Genomic DNA, 16,580 nt, shown 5'->3' with positions numbered 1-16,580 from the left:
AGGGGGCTGTCTGCCTGGCTACCTAAAGTCAAGTTATACTGGTAGGAACGAAGCGGACCAGATCACCAATAGATTAATGTGTCCGTCCGTCCGTGTATCAACATCGCCCCCTACTGCAAACACTTGGCATGACCCTGTCCGACAAGATGGCCGCCCGCTCCCCCTGCGATCTGTGAATTAAACAAGATGGCCGTCGCTTCCGGCGCCTCACGGCGAAACTTTGTGATCGACTGACTATGGGCGAACTCATTTATTCTGGTGGGTGAACAGTGGCGGGGAGGGGTGGAGGAGGAATTGATGATAAAAACAAACTTGCACCATCGTTACAGCTGCCGCGACGAGAGATGTGGGAGGAGAAGCGGCGACCGCTGCCTTGCAGGTGAGAGGTGCGTGTGTGTGTGTGCGCGTGTGTGCGCGTGCGTGTGTGTGTATGTGTGTGCGTGTGTGTGTGCGTGTGTATGCGCGTGTGTGTGCGTGTGTGTTTGTGTGCGTGCGTGTGCGTGCGTGTGTGTATATGTGTGACTGTGTGCGTGTGTGTGCGTGCGTGTATGCGTGTCCGGCCCACTCGAGCGGCGTGATGAATGGGCGCTATTGGGCTTCGGATCGTTATTCACGGCGAACTGGAAGCGTAGCAACACAACTTCATTACGTGTGCGTGCGTGCATGTGTGTGTACGTGTGTGTGTGTGTGCGGTGTGTGTGCGTGTGTGTGTGTGCGTGTGTACGTGTATGTGCGTGTGTGCGCGTATGTGCGTGTGTGTGTGCGCGTGTGTGTGCGGTCGATATCCCTGTACCGGTATTAGTATTATTCCTACCAGCCCACCCCGCAGGGTCCTGTTATACATACAGGTAGGAACAACAGGTTCCACACTGCCCACCAGGGATTATTTGTCTGTCTGTCGTGCACGAATGCGCTGTCCAACCAAGTTCCTACCTGCCCACTCCGAAGGAACGTGTTGCCGAATAGGGGGAGAATCTCCTGTGTCGATGTGATGTTTAGCGAGGCTCGTCTGCCCTATGTCATACTGCCATCTGCTGAATAAATCAGCGAACTGCAGGAGCAGTTATTTCAGTTGGGTTCTCTGTACTGACAACTCCGTGCTCTTGTCACAAAGTTGGTTTAGGCAAATTTCCTCTGTTGACGGAACCGCACTATTAACTCCCGCTCCTATAGATTCTGATGAGACCTCCGCATCAATAGATGCAGGTCTCGCATGTGCCATCACGGTTCCTACTTGCACAGCGATCGGTCTCTCACCGACATTTAACACCTGAATGAATGGTTTCTGATCCGCGCTTACGACTGGTTGTGCTGCCGTTAACGTCAATCTGCGAGTCGTTGCATACCATGGAACAATAAAAACTGACGCCTCGCCTCGAATCGGCGGACGAATGCCCCCCAATCCACGCCCGCTGCCACAAACTCTTTCATCGGCCCCACCACTCCCCCTCCTATTGGTGGAAATCCTTCCCCTGACACCCCTACACCATGTAGGGCGTTGTTAGTGAGCCAGTGCAGTAGGTTGCATAAAACAGGGGTTATACTGGTAACCTCCTGGTTACACCAGCTCACAGGGGATTATTGTATCCATCCGTCCGTCGTGCATCCAAAAATTGGAGGGGTGGGGCTGTTTGGAGAGGGGAGGGTGGGGTGGGTGGGGAGGGGCTGGGTGGGCAGGGTGGGACTGGGTGGGGAGGGAGGGGTGGGGCTGGGTGGGGAGGGGCTGGTCACCCCGTGGTGCCCTTATAAAACTCAACGTTTAACCTACTCACGTCGGCTTGTGCCCGCCCTCACAGTCGGGCATATTTGCGAAATACACCACGCTGCCGTTGACCCTGGCCATTGACCGAGCAACCCAACGTTCCTACCAGCTCCCTCCGCAGGAATGTGTTGTGTTCTTTGCTATTTGTGCGGTTGAGGAGTGGCTGTGGAATTTTGAATCGGTTGAAGCTGTGAGAGGAGATTAGTGGGAGCACCAGCAAGGAATGAGTTATAGTAATCAAGGCGTGATAGAATGAAGGCGTGGATAAGCTGAAAGGCGTCGGAGAGGGATGAGTGATCGGATGTGGGAGATGATGCCGAGGTGGAAGAATGACACTTTTATGATGTGGTTAATGTGGGACTGATAAGGGGCCAATCTATTTAGTGTACATACGCAAAAATCTGTCAAAACTTGAACCCTCCCCCCTTCCCTGCCGCTCCCGATCTTCCCTCCTTTGCGGTGAGCTGCACCACCAGCTGGGAGACCGCGGCGGCAAGGCAGTCAATCCACCCCTCTAGCGGCATCTGTGCGGGCAGGCCCTCCAGGGGTTGTAGCTGCTGGGGCTCCCACTCAGCCAGCACCGCTATTGCCTTTCCCGCAACCTCGAAGTTGGTTTCCAGGCCCTCTTCGGCGTCGGATATCATGGGTGAAAATTTTCGGGGGCTTGAGCGCGACGTTTAATACCCCACTTCTGACACCACTGTAATGACTCTGACGGCGATGTTTTAAGAGCCACTTTATTGGGGCACAGCCACAATACGGGACCCTAGGCTTTGTGCTTGTCTTCAGCTTGTAACTTCCTCTGACTGTCCCCACTCCTCGTGATCTCTTTTTTATATTCCTCGAGCCCCCTTTGTGGAACCTTCTTGTCCTTTTTCCCTTAGCCAATCCCTGTCCTTCCCCTCTCACGGATACTTTCTGTTTTCTGATTGATCTCGTTCAAATCTTATTCATCCAATCCGTTTAAAAGTCTGCTTCTCGACCAATCACGGTGGATGCCTCTTTATATCAATCGGAGACCTTTGTTTATTTTCAATTAGACATGAGGCTGTATAATGGTTTGGGGTTATTTTTCGGTCATTACACATATGCAACAAATCCCTCACGGAATTGAGTTTTAAACCTCTGTTGTGGCAGGCCACGGTGGACTGCGGACGTTTTCAGAATATTTATTTATACTGGAGGAATCTGATGAGCGACTCAGCTCTTTTTCACAGATGTTCAGTTTTATTTACGAAGCCCTTATTGGTTGCAACATCTGCAACAAAGGCCCTCTAGAAATTGATTTTAATCTCTGTTGCGACAAGCCACGGTGAGCATGAACGTTTTCAGAGTCTTTATTTATACTGGAGGAATCCGATTTGCTACAAAGCTTTTTTCACAGATGTCCAATTTTATTTCCGAAGCCCTTATTGGCTGTGACATGTACAACAAAGCCCTCTAGGAACGGAGGTTTAAAATCTCTGTTGTGGCAAGCCATGTCGGACCGTGAACGTTTTCAGAATCTTTATTTACACTGGAGGAATCCGATTTGCTACAAAGCTTTTTTCACAGATGTCCAATTTTATTTCTGAAACCCTTGTTGGCTGCAAACAAATGCCCTCTAAGAACGAAGGTTTAAAACCTCTGTTGTGGTAAGCCACGGGCGGACTGTGTCACGCGAACAGCAGACGCACAAGCACGCGTCCGATCGCCATGTTGGTGCGGGCAGGGTGGTGGTGGCAACGCCTTCGTGGTCGAAATGTGGGTTTCCGTGCCACCCAAGGCCCGATCGTGCACCGTGCCACCCACGATTCTTCGTGTGCCGTGCCAGCCGTCATAGGTGCTCGTACCTGTGCACCCCTTTAACAGTGCCCACCTTTATTGCAAACCTTATTGGTCGCCTCCCCGTGAAACTTAAATATCTCAACGTTTATCCTACAAAGTCCCATCACAAGGGGAAAGACACAAATTTGCTAAAGGGATAACGCAGCAGAAGAAAGGGGGTGGTCGTGGTGGTGGGAGTCGGTCCCGCGATACCGTCACGACCCCCCCCCCCCCGCGTAACGCTTAGAACGAGAGCGGTGGGGATTTCGATTTGGCCGCTCTCATACCACTACCCCTCACCCCCTAAACCTCCTCTCCTACTCCCCTCTGCCCCTACCCCCCCCTCCACTACCTCCCCTACCCCCCTCCTCCCCTACCCCCTTTCTATTTCCCCTCCTCCCCTACCTCTCCCCTACCCCCTCTCCACTACCCCTTCCTCCCCTACCCCATCCTCTACCCCCTCCTCCCCTACCCCCCTCCCTTACCCCATACTCCTCTAACCCCCCCTCCACTACCCCTCCTCCCCTACCCCCCCCTCCACTACCCCCCTCCACTACCCCTCCTCCCCTACCCCCTCCTCTACGCCCCCCTCCACTACCCCCTCCTCCCCTACCCCTTCTCCCCTACCCCCCCTCCACTACCCCCCATCCCCTACCCCCCTCCACTACCCTCTGCTCCCCTACCCCCCCTCCCCTACCCCCTGCTCCCCTACCCCCCCTCCCCTACCCCCCATCCCCTACTCCCCCTCCACTACCCCCCATCCCCTACCTCTCCCCTTCACTACTCCCCTCCCCTACCCCCCTCCACTACCCCCTCCTCCCCTACCCCCCCTTCCCTACCCCCTGCTCCCCTACCCCCTGCTCCCCTACCCCCCCTCCCCTACCCCCCCTCCACTACCCCCCCTCCCCTACCCCCTGCTCCCCTACCCCCCTCCACTACCCCCTGATCTCCTACCCCCCCTCCACTACTCCCTGCTCCCCCTCCCCTCCTCCCCTACCCCCCCCTCCCCTACCCCCCCCTCCCCTACCCCCCTCCACTACCCCCTGCTCCCCTACCCCCCTCCTCCCCCTCCCCTACCCCTGCTCTCCTACCCCCCCTCCCCTACCCCATTTCCCCTACCCCACCTCCCCCCCCCCCTTCACTCCCCTCCCCTACCCCTCCTCCCCCCCTCCACTACCCCCCCCCTCCCCTACGCTACCTCCCCTCCCCTACCGCTCCTCCCCTACTCCCCCTCCCCTACTGTCCCCTACGCCCCCTCCCCGACCCCCATCCTCCCCCCCTCCCCTACCCCTCTTTCCCTACCCCCGACCCCCCTCCACTACCCCCCTCCCTTCACTACCCCCCCCCCCTTCACTACCCCCTCCCCTCTATCCCCCCCTCCCCTCCTGTCCCCGCCCCCTCCTCTCCCCCTAAGCAAGATGTCCGTTCCGGCGCCGTCTCGCGTCGCCGACTTCCGCCGCCGTGCGCCGCTTGAAATTACGTTTTGTTCTCGAGGATTTGGTGGCGGTGGTGGTAGGAGGAAGAGGAGGGGAAGGGAGGAGGTTTCTTTTTGTGTTTATTTGTTAAACCGCCCCGGGGAAGACCGCGAAAGTCATCCGACGAAACGAATTCCCGCGCGCGTTTTAACAAAAGCCGACGAAGTTGGCCGTCATCGCCCGCGCTGATTCGTGTCTCTATAAACAATAACTACCGGTAAGTATTGTGTTGTCTCTATATATTATTACAATGAACGAATGTAGCAATTGACGAACGTGTTGATGGGTTTTTTTTTTGTGTTTGTCGCAGTTTTAATTATGACGATAAAGTGTCGATTTGTTATCGCGCCTGCCTCTTTGCTATCGTACGTACACTTACGTCCAACCATTGTTCAATCCACTGCTGGATGAAGGCCTCCTGCCAACCTCCCAACACACGACGTCTGGTCGGGTTCGCGAGGGCTACTGAACCATAACTTCACCGTGCGAGTTGGTGGAAGGCGGAGATGTGTGTGTGTGTGAGTCGATTTGTGTGTGTTCATTCATGTGTGTGTATCTAAAGTAGATGTCTGTGAGAGTCCGTATGTGTGTGTAGGGCAATGTGTGTGTCAGTCTATGTATGTGTGTGTGAGTCAATGCGCGTGTGTGTGTAAGTCAATGCGTGTGTGTAAGTCAGTGCGTGCGTGAGTCGATTTGTGTGTTCATTCATGTGTGTGTATCTAAAGTAGATGTCTGTGAGAGTCCGTATGTGTGTGTCAGTCTATGTATGTGTGTGTGAGTCAATGCGCGTGTGTGTGTAAGTCAATGCGTGTGTGTAAGTCAGTGCGTGTGTGAGTCGATTTGTGTGTTCATTCATGTGTGTGTATCTAAAGTAGATATCTGAGAGTCCGTATGTGTGTGTAGGGCAATGTGTGTGTCAGTCTATGTGTGTGTGTGTGTCTCTGTGTGTGTGTGTAAGTCGATGTGTGTGTGTGGGTCCATGTGCGTGTAAGTCAATGCGTGTGTGTGAGTCGATTTGTGTGTTCATTCATGTGTGTGTATCTAAAGTAGATGTCTGTGAGAGTCCGTATGTGTGTGTGTAGGGCAATGTGTGTGTCAGTCTATGTATGTGTGTGTGAGTCAATGCGTGTGTGTGTGTAAGTCAATGCGTCTGTGTGAGTCGATATGTGTGTGAAAGTCAATGCGTGTGTGTGAGTCGATTTGTGTTCATCCATGTGTGTGTATCTAAAGTAGATGTCTGTGAGAGTCCGTATGTGTGTGTGTAGGGCAATGTGTGTGTAGGGCAATGTGTGTGTGTGTAAGTCGATGTGTGTGCGTGGGTCCATGTGTGTGTGTAGGTCAATGTGTGTGTGCGCGAGTCGATTTGTGTGTGTTCATTCATGTGTGTGTATCTAAAGTGGATGTCTGTGTGTGAGAGTCCGTATGTGTGTGTAGGGCAATGTGTATGTCAGTCTATGTATGTGTATGTGAGTCTCTGTGTGTGTGAGTCGATGTGTGTGTGTAGGTCCATGTGTGTGTGAGTCCACGTATGTCTGTGTGTGAGTCGATGTGTGTGTGAGTCGCAGTTCCGTAGACCGACAGATGTATATGTATGTTCAACTTCGTTCGCACCGTACGTAGCCAACCGTGCCAATCGGCGGTGCGAGGATCTTTGCTCATCTCGAACTCTGCGCAACCTTGGAGCAGCCCTGTTAGTGGATGGTGGTCATCCCCCCCCCCATCCAAAGCACCATCCAGGCTCAAAGCACGCTGAGCTTCGGAGATTTGACAAGACGGGGACACATTCCGGATGATTTGATCCTAGACCGTACAATTGTTATTTGGGCTCGAGCTTTAATGGGTCCTGTTATCACCTTGGTTTTTATTGGCAATACAGTACTGTATATGGACTTCCCCCCCCCCTCCCCGTTATTCCTTTGAGCATATCAGGTGGCGAGATGTTAACTCCCTCGCCTGGTGTGCAGGAGGTCGTGGGTTCCATCCCGACCCTGACGCCCACTGTATCGTTGGAGTTCGCGGTGTATCTGTCCCCGTGGTCGCATGGATTTTCTCCGGGGCTTCCTGTTCTTGCCTGCACGTTGAGAGAAACATTCCTTTCGACTATTTGGCTGCAAAACTATTTCCACATGATAAGCCACTTCGTTGAGCGATCATTTGTGGCAAGGTTGCTTCTGAAAAAGAGATATAGCTCAGTGGGCCTTATCTGGTAAAATACAAATAGTTAATATAGTTTAGTACAGCTCTTTTATGATGCAACATTTTGAAAGTGTGCATCCAACAATTCACGAATCACCTTGTGTAGAACACCTCAATGAGTGTTGGGAAAGGTCAATTGGGATCATAACTCGGTGGGCTTTACCTGGTTATTAAAAGTTTAGTTTACCTGACGAGCGAATGTGGAATATTAATAGGTTCGGAGCCCGCAAACGTCGATAAGCGCCACCCAGATGAGAGAGAGTGTTTATTATTGGACAGGATTTTATTTTTACGTGGTGGTATTGTACTATATATATTTTTTGGGGGATCTTGTTGCATCGGTTTGCGTTATCCTCATCCAGGGGTCGGCAACCAAAAAAAGAAGAGGCATTTTTGTTCGAATTCGGTAAAAACAAACCTAAATATTTTAAGAGCCACAATGCATGTGAATAACATCACGAAGCAGTCCTAAAAGAGTCGCATGTGGCTCTGAAGCCGCAGTTTTCTGACCCCCGTGACCTCGTCCCTTGATCCCAAGTTATTGGCTGCCTCCCCGTGACCTCCCCTTAGCAAGTGGTGGTGAATCCATATCCTCATGGCAGTGGCCAATAGATTGACAATTTGCATTAATTAAAACCAAATAACAAATATTTAAGTATAGACCCGAGTTTTGGTCTGTGGGCCCTGGATTTCTTGTCAAATGCAAGGCCTGATACAGCTGTTTGTAAAAAAAGGCAGCTTATGCCAATATTTGGTGGAAAACAGTTTTCACCAAGATAAAAAATTGTGCTTTTTCCTAGAGGTAATTATTGCATTCAGTCATAAATATATGACATTCAGTCGATTATTTGGGGTACTAAAGATTATTTGGATAGCACAAACCCATGGATAATGCAAAACATGTAAATTAGCCTGCACACAAAACATTGTTTACTTACAGTGGGATGGAAGACATGGCTGTTCCTAAACTAAGCAGTTAGGAGTGTCTAATAATTATAGAAGCAGCATGCATAATAGGCATGATTGAGTGGAATACCCTATTTTATATTCATCTTTATTCTGCAAGCACAATTTGCAACCTGGATAATCCACCAATTAACATGTAACTTTACATGTGATACCAAACAAAACAGTGAAAAACGGAGCAGTGTGGTTACAGTGAAAGTATTTGTTAACAGAAATGGCTTGCGCCGCTGTTTTGGAACCGAGCGGGGACTTCCCGGCGTGGCTGGAGGCGCAGGGCGTGAACGAGGAGGTGGCCCGGGCCATGGACTCTGAGCTGGGCATCCGGGACTACGGGGTCCTGCGCGCCTGCGTCGGAGACGGCCTCGTGCGTGCCGAGCTGCTGGCCGCGGCGCGCGACCGCCTGCCCTTCGGCTTCTACGCCGTGCTGCGGCAGGTGGTGAAGGCCCTGCGGGGCGCCGAGCCCCACGATGGCGACGGGACACCACGCTGGGACGACGCGGCCGCCGCCTCCCCTGGCGATCTGACGCTGGGAGGCCTGGTGGAAGTGCTGCTCGCGCTATTCAGCGGCTTGAGCCGGGAGCTGCTGCTGTCTGCGCGGAGGCTGGGAGGTGATGGTGGTGGTGATGGAGGTGGTGAAGTTTGTGGGGACAGTGCGAATGGTGATGTTCCCTGTGAGGGCGTGGCGGAACTTGGTCTTGAGATCATCGATGATGAGGAGGAGCAGTCCAGAAGAAACGAGGAGGAGATCGTGGATGGTTCGCTGTATGGTGAGTATTCTCCAGCACAGCAATAACACGGCGATTACCAAAAAACAACAAGGTTGTAACACATCGGTTCACTCTCTTTAGTCTCATGCACAATGGCAGGTCCTTTGCTCTAACTCCCTCCATCCTTCCTGTCTGATCTTGAGCTTCATTTTCCTGTGTTGACCCTCTTGCCTTCAAGTCATCAAGCAGCATCCTTCTTTTGCTGCCTCTCGGCATCTTTGCAAACATCCATCTTAGAGCTTTCTTCATCGAGTCATCTTTGTAAATTCCACAGCATTATGATGGAGATTAGTTGTCACTGTATAGGAAAACTACTTATTTTATTATGTTTTATTTTTATTCTTTTATTATTTCCCTTCTACGTGACTTTACCGAAAGAACCAAGAAGAGGAAAACTACTGTTGACTTCCCAACGGGGTGTTCATTTGAGCAACTGCATCGGGCTGAAGAGTTGAGTTGGCCTGGATTTGAGCTGTTAACCATCCAATTGTGAGGCACGTGCTCTAACCACACTTTTTTTGTTGTTATATACATATACAGATAGTCCCTGAGTTATGCGGGTCCGACTTACGATATTTAGATCTTACGATGGCGATAACGATACGACAAAATTGTAAAATGTTTTAAATTTTGCGCGGCAGGCTTTGGGGCATAGATTTTAGACACTATGAAAATGTGAATAGTCATCAGTATAATCATGATGTCGATTCTAACTTGGGTATATTATGTTAACCAATAAGGACTTATTTAGATGGATAGAATGTCTACCTTTCCTAATAAGAGAAATGCTCAAAATACCGCAGTGTCGGACATACTGTGTGATGGCACAATCAATATCTTCTACGTGTCAAACCATTGATATAAGGATGAATTTTATCTTAACTATGAGGTTGCCATGGAATTGTCCATTGCAAAGCTTAATAAACAGCCTTTTCCCAAACCTGCAGGCGAAAGCGCCGGCAATCACTTCGGCTTCATCATAGAAGACGTCACGTCGCTGCAGGGACCGGCAGCCTTGCGCCCCTCCTTCACGGTGGCATCGGCAGCGGCGGCAGTGGCGGCGGCGGCGACGACGCGAGCACTCCGCCACGCGCGGCTCCACCCGGCCTCTGCGCCGCCCCGCTTGCAGGCGCGTCCCTACTACTGCGACGTGTGCGGCCGAACCTTCACGCAGAGCTGCCACCTGAAGACGCACGTGCGCACGCACACGGGCGAGCGGCCGTACCGCTGTGAGGTGTGCGGCCGCGCCTTCCGCCAGACCTGCCACCTCAAGGAGCACCGACGGACACACACGGGCGAACGGCCGTACCGCTGCGAGGTGTGCGGGCGCACCTTCTCGTTCCGCTCCAACTTGCGGACTCACATGCGTTTGCACGACAGGGAGGCGGTTGTTTCAAAGGGGGTCGCGCCGGGGGTGGGAATGTAACGTGTGTGTATGTATGTTGAACTTCTTTCGCACCGTATGTAGCCAACCGTGCCAATCGGAGGTGCGGGGGAATGACAACAAACTAAACACAACAACAACATCGGGAGTGATGGGAGAGGCGGGGGTCACCTTTCTGAGCCGCCACTACTAAACATCTGTGAAAAAGAGCTTCATAGCTCATTGGACTGGATTCCTCCGGTAGAAATATTCTGATTCTGGTGCAAGCAATAAAATGGGGCCCCCAGTCCGATTTCGTCATCCTTCTTCGGACTTCAGTAAAACACTTCGACAAACAATGGCGGCTTCAGATCAACTTGTCGCGCGCTGTCCTGGGTTGTTATGGCTTCCATAGCTATGTTAAAAACTTTGCACTGGCTGCCCATCAAATCAGGGATACAATACGGAATCGCTAACTCGTGTCACCGAGTTCATTTTCAATGTCTCCCACCATACCTCTCCCCACCCTCCTCACTCCACTAACCACGGCTAACCACCACGTCCCATGGAGTTCAACCAACAACCAGCTCATTGTATCCAGATTCGGGACCGCCTTGGGTGAATGGCGTTTCCCCATAGCTGCACCAGCAGCCATCTGGAACTCCCTCCCCACTGCACATAGGCAGCAGCCAAGTACCTATGTACCTTCAAGCAGCAGCTCAAGCCTCACCTGTTCTGGCTGTCACCTGTTCTGGCTGTCACCTGTTTAAGCTGGCACATGAGGGACTTTGATCTCTGGCGCCGCGTCTCCCGAATTCTCGATTGAACGCCACATCCAATTTGTGAAAATATCTTCGCGTTGTCAATCGTTTATAACATTATTTCGCCCCTCTTCTTAGAACAGTGCCTGGGCACCTCTGGTGGAGTGTCGGAGTTGAGGGTGGGTGGGATTTGATCCCTGAGTGGAGAGGGATAAGTAATCCGATATGAAAAATGAAGATTGAGAACACAGGCTTGTAATTGGAGTGCCCAGAAAAGCACACGCACACATCTGCGAGGGATTAAAGCTCAAAACTTCACACGGATAGGTCGGCAACCTACTGGCTTTATTGTCTCCTACAGGCACCTCTTAGCTCCTGCAGATGGGCGTCTTCACACATCTACAAATAAATCCACCAAGAGCTTACACATCCATCACTATTGGCCTTCCTTCACTCTGGTCTTAAAAAAAAAAAACTTGTAATGCATTCTCTTTGGTTTTTTCGGTAAAGTTACGTAGGTTAAAAAAGGAAAACGAAAATAAATAAATTAAATCACGACGTTTCGGAGGCAACACAAGCCCCCGTCTTCAGGTGACGAGACATTTTTCGTGTCCAGTAATTTTGCTGTGACTTCCACCTGAAGACGGGGGCTTGTGTTGCCTCCGAAACGTCGTGATTTTATTTATTTGTTTTCGTTTTCCTTTTACCGAAAAAACCAAAGAGTATGGATCCTTGCAGTCACGAAAGGTTAAAATCTAGATTTGCAATGCATTTTTTTATGACCTGTTAAGTGCGTGCCAAATTGGAGCTGTTTGTGTTGTGTTTCTTTTTGTTTTCTAGTTATTTTTATGATGCTGCCCTTTTTAATGAATTACCTCATTTAAATACACGAATAAGCTATCAAACACATGAAATTATAACACAGAAAAACTGAAATCGGTTATAATCAACATGAAGTAAATAAATATGCATATGAAAGTATTAAATAATTAGTTTATAAATGAACTTACTTTAAATTATGCTTTGCATCATTACTTAATAGGATCGCTTTCCCTCTCGATGCAGTCGCTTGGAGTTCCAGATGCGATTCGCAGAAAGCCAAAATCGTGGGTAGCAAGTTCGTGAGTAACGTGGGAATACTGTATACTGAACTTGTCATTCACTCTGGGATTTGTCACCGACTGTCATAGCGAATTCTGCAGGGAACTGGAGATGTAAATGTTCCGTAGAGCTTACAACGCATAAGCATAGCACATTCGCAGCAGGATATTTGCTATGCGAATGACGCGAATAGCAATTGTATCATTATGGGGAAAAAATGTTAATTTGGTATTCAAACGTTGATGGTCTCAAGCCCCCAATCATTATTTTACGAAAAACGTTTCGTGCAAATTTATTGAGAACATAATTGGAACAAAGCCCTATCTCAAGGGTAACATTTTCGTATTGTAATATTGACATGTACAAGTGATGTTTTACAAAGCATGAAATTGTGCAATTTTTAGTGTAGAAGAATTATTGCTTTTTTTCCGTGTCATCTTTAAATGTAATTTACTGACGTGCAAGGTTCTGATGAGAATTATTCACCATTTAACTCTGGACGTGTAATGGGACAATTTAGATACGATTGGTGATTACATTTAAAACACAAACAAGTTTAATAAAATAAACACATTTATAAATTTGGAAGCGTGAAATATGCTTGCAGTTCACAATAAATGGACTTTGAGATGAATAATGTTTTGCTGTTTATACATTATTATTTTTTTAATCAACGAATTGAAAATATACATTTTATATTTAAAATATGCAATGCTTCTGAAATAATATATACGAGAACTCCATTCTGCTATCATAGTTTTAGTCCATTGGCTTATTTGCCTTGCTTGGCCAATATTAATCCAACAGCATTTATTTAAGCAAGCAAATCCTGGACCGTTTTTGGCCTCCATAGGTTCAGGCTTGTTAAACAAATTGTGCTGTATTACCAGAGCACTCCAAAAAAAGATTCAATGTGAACAAAAATTGGTTAAAAAACATGGTTTTCAATGCACACTTTTATTTGCACTCAAAAGTAGAAAATACATTTTTACCCCAGAATTAATCAAATTGAATGTGCTCAATAAAAGTGGGTGACTTGCATAAAGAAATTTTAACATATCGAAAGGAAGCCACCCACTTTTATTGAGCACATGAAATTTTATTAAATCTGGGGTCGCTTTCACCGATTCAATATCAGGAAGTCCCTCTCATTTCACTTTCTGCCACAAAACTCCTTGTTCACGTTCTGGTCTCTTTTTTTTTTCCTAAAAACAACAGCACACGGGACGCCGCTTCGTCGATAGGGTTATCGTTCCAAAATAAACTGTCTGGGGGTCGAGTGGACATTTCTAGAATTTACTGCAAAGATGTCTTGCACAAGAGACTCATCATCACTGTCCACAAAATCATCTCGGGAAATGAGAATTCAAATAGACACCTATCAACACTCATCGTGAACAAACAAAGCACGCACACACACATGACGTTGCAACTTTAGCCGAGACTGGGTAGATTTGTGTTACATCAGGGCGACCGTGTTTGGCCTTGTGCATTGTTAAATCCAAAAATGCGGTTTTGTGTTAGAATTGAAAACGAAGCATCCCCCCCCTAGATTTGAAGCTTTCGTGACTGCAAGGATTCATATTCTTAGGTTTTTTCGGTAAAGTCACGTAGGTAAAAAGTTGAAATTAATAAAAGTAAAATAAAAATCACGACGTTTCGGAGGCAACACAAGCTTCCGTCTTCAGGTGGAACCGTCACAGCACGATAGCTCACTTGATACAGTTATCGTCCTGTGACGGTTCCACCTGAAGACGGAAGCTTGTGTTGCCTCCGAATCGTCGTGATTTTTATTTTATTTTTTATTTTACTTTTATTAATTTAAAATTTTTACCTACGTGACTTTACCAAAAAAACCTAAGAATATACACCCCCCCCCCCCTCCCGTCGAGTCGAAGCAAATCGATGTAGAACCAAACGATACCTTCGCTCATCTCGTTGCAGGTGGGATCCTGCGTGCCTGCTCACGCCCGAGGAGGCCCTGCAGCTCCCGTTTGTTCTGGGTGTCAGTGACCACCTCCGTGGAAACCCCCCATCGCCTCCAGTAGCAACTCGCTTGACCTGACCGAGATTGTACCACGGTGGCGATGTGTTAACTACCTCGCCTGGTATACAGGGGATCGTGGGTTTGACCCCTTGACACCTGTATATTTGGAGTTGCATGTCTCTCCCCACCGTGGTCGTTTGGATTTTTCTCCGGGTTCTCGCGATTTTTAAAGTTTTTGGCTGCTAAACATTTCGTTTTTGGCTGCTATACATTTCCACATAATGAGCCACTTCATTGGGCTATTATTTGTTAGGTGGTTTCTGAAAAAGAGTTCTATTGGGCCTTGTCTGGTAAAATAAAAAATGTAGTTTAGAGGAGTCGCAGCCGGTGCTGATAGATCCAAATCCAGACCCAATCACCACCACCGTCCTCTGCAATGCCAGCACAGCTGGCTCCTGAACATCTCAGGGTCACACCAACGTCCGAGACCCAGAAGCCGAATTTGACCCCTGGGAATTGTGAGCCGCCCCTCATGGTATCGGAGCCAGCCTCCGAGACGCTGAAACGTCTGACGACTCTTGAGGTTAGTGAGCTAACTTCTGAGGCATCCGTGCCAGTTCCCTCCCCATGGCCACCGACATTCTCTTCCTGCCAAGTTTATGCCACTCCCAAGATGGAAGCAGCTCCAGAGCCAGCTCACAATTACGTTACGGAAAGCCACGGGGAGCCACGCCGCGGGGCGGGGGATGTGGAAGGAGGGGAGGGGCGATGGGAGAAGGGGGCAGGGCAGCTCGGACAGTACATTTCATTAAAGTGTGTTTAAAAAAAAAGTATTTTTAAATATTAAATTTTGTATGGCTGATGTAAATGCAACAACTACAATTTCACATTTAGGTGGTCAAGCCAGATAGCTACGTCAGGAGTAGCGGAGTGTATTGCTGCGATGTCTTCTTCGTATTTGTGGAGCGGGCATTGCATCGTTAGATGTTGTACGATCTGTTCTGGATGACCACCGTTACACACCGAAGAGTTTTTAATTTTCACAATTTGTAAATCAGGTATCCGCATCTGCGTCCATGCGCTTCGTAGAAGATCAAACCCCAGGGATCTTCTGCGTGGGGTCTTTCACAAGGTGTTTTGTCACAACTGTAATAGAGTTCACGACTCTTGGACGCCGGAGTTGGAGGCACACGGGTTTTATTCACACAGCACGGTTCTGGCATACAACACTAGAGGGGGTGTCGGCCCCCTCACCCGGCTAGCTGGGGATACACGCGCTAGCTACTTCCTAGCCTGCCTCCTAGTCCTCCTCTAACGGGCTAGGGGACGCTATCTGGCCCGACACTGGTAAGTCGGGCCCGGTACCCTGAGTCCCAGACCAGCGCTGACAAGAGCACCGGCTCTGGATCTCGGGACCACGCCGCTGGCTCGGTCCTGTTCGGCCCTGATAAGGACGGCGAACCAGGGGAGTCCAGGGCTCTAGCTAAGACGTCTTCAGTCTTCACTGGTTAGCTTAACAAGAACCCCGAGCCCTCCGATACATCCCCTTTTATACCCAACCCCCCGCTGAGGGGTGGGGCCCCCCCGGGGTGCCTGGCGCGGACGTCGTAGAGAGCACCTCCCCGTGCACTCACGTAGCCCCGCCCACTGTGTTTGTTTGCCATAAGCTGCCATGCATAACGGGCTCTCTCTCTAACACCCCTACACAACGATCAGGATGGTACAGACAGCTCCTGAGAGTATAAGCAGGTTTCGGAGCCAGCTCACAAGGAGATGGAAGAATACGGTGGTACAACTCAAATCGGGAGACTGTTCCTCCAAACAAGAAATATCATATCAAGCAGGATTTGGAGGCATCGGGTGGCGGTGATAATGCTGGCACTGGGTTTGTGTTCGCTACCACTAAACAGGGCCTCCAACACAGTTTCGGGGACAAAGCAATATATATGGCCACGAGCCAACAGTTGGGTTTGCACAAAGACGACAAAGATCCCCCGTATCAACTTTTGCAGACTTTGGGGGCAAGTGCTGTTCGTGAGAACCTCTGAAGGCCGGCACGGCACACAAGTGGGTGGGTGGGCAGTGCCACACGCGGCCGCCTTTGTCTCCCGAGTGGTGATGCTTACACATAGCACCAGTTATTCATTTCAGGCTGAGTCGACCTAGGGCAGGCCCCAGGACCGGTTCGGATAATCGTCACTGGTGTTGGCTGTGAGCGGGAATCGAACAACACACACGCACATGTATGGATCTTGAATAAATGTTGTATTGGCTGTGTAATTAAGCCAAAATGTGCCCTTGCTCAAATGGGTTGAGGGCAATTATCTCTCCTGCCGGCCTTAAGCCATTGGTGGAAATTTCACATTCTTGGAGTGAGGACCAGCCTTTCAATTGTA

At 49.5% G+C, this 16,580-nt stretch overlaps 1 protein-coding gene across 2 annotated transcripts; it reads left to right on the top strand.

The window, feature by feature from the left end:
* The first annotated feature begins 4,956 nt into the window (after positions 1 to 4,956).
* Positions 4,957 to 14,912, top strand: LOC144737614 (uncharacterized). Of its 2 annotated transcripts, XM_078620390.1 has the most exons (4): positions 4,957 to 5,260; positions 8,418 to 8,972; positions 9,920 to 10,290; positions 14,142 to 14,912. In XM_078620390.1, exons 2-4 carry the CDS (start codon positions 8,420 to 8,422, stop codon positions 14,208 to 14,210), a joined length of 993 nt encoding a protein of 330 aa, XP_078476516.1. In that variant the 5' UTR covers positions 4,957 to 5,260; positions 8,418 to 8,419; the 3' UTR covers positions 14,211 to 14,912. The 2 variants fall into 2 exon arrangements, with proteins under 2 accessions (XP_078476516.1, XP_078476507.1); XM_078620381.1 differs by lacking the exon at positions 14,142 to 14,912 and having other exon boundaries at positions 9,920 to 12,831.
* Positions 14,913 to 16,580: the final 1,668 nt, after the last annotated feature.

This window comes from Lampetra planeri, chromosome 3 (genome assembly GCF_965212315.1).
Source record: "Lampetra planeri chromosome 3, kcLamPlan1.2.h2, whole genome shotgun sequence".
Taxonomy (NCBI): domain Eukaryota; kingdom Metazoa; phylum Chordata; class Hyperoartia; order Petromyzontiformes; family Petromyzontidae; genus Lampetra; species Lampetra planeri.
Note: the sequence above shows the minus strand (reverse complement) of the source record. Positions and strands in the feature narration are given on the sequence as shown.

Bases quoted from the DNA above. Each gene is read 5' to 3' on its own strand.
- LOC144737614 (XM_078620381.1), top strand. From the start codon at position 8,420: ATGGCTTGCGCCGCTGTTTTGGAACCGAGCGGGGACTTCCCGGCGTGG. The intron at 8,973-9,919 runs GTGAGTATTCTC...CCAAACCTGCAG, and splicing joins CGTGGATGGTTCGCTGTATG to GCGAAAGCGCCGGCAATCAC.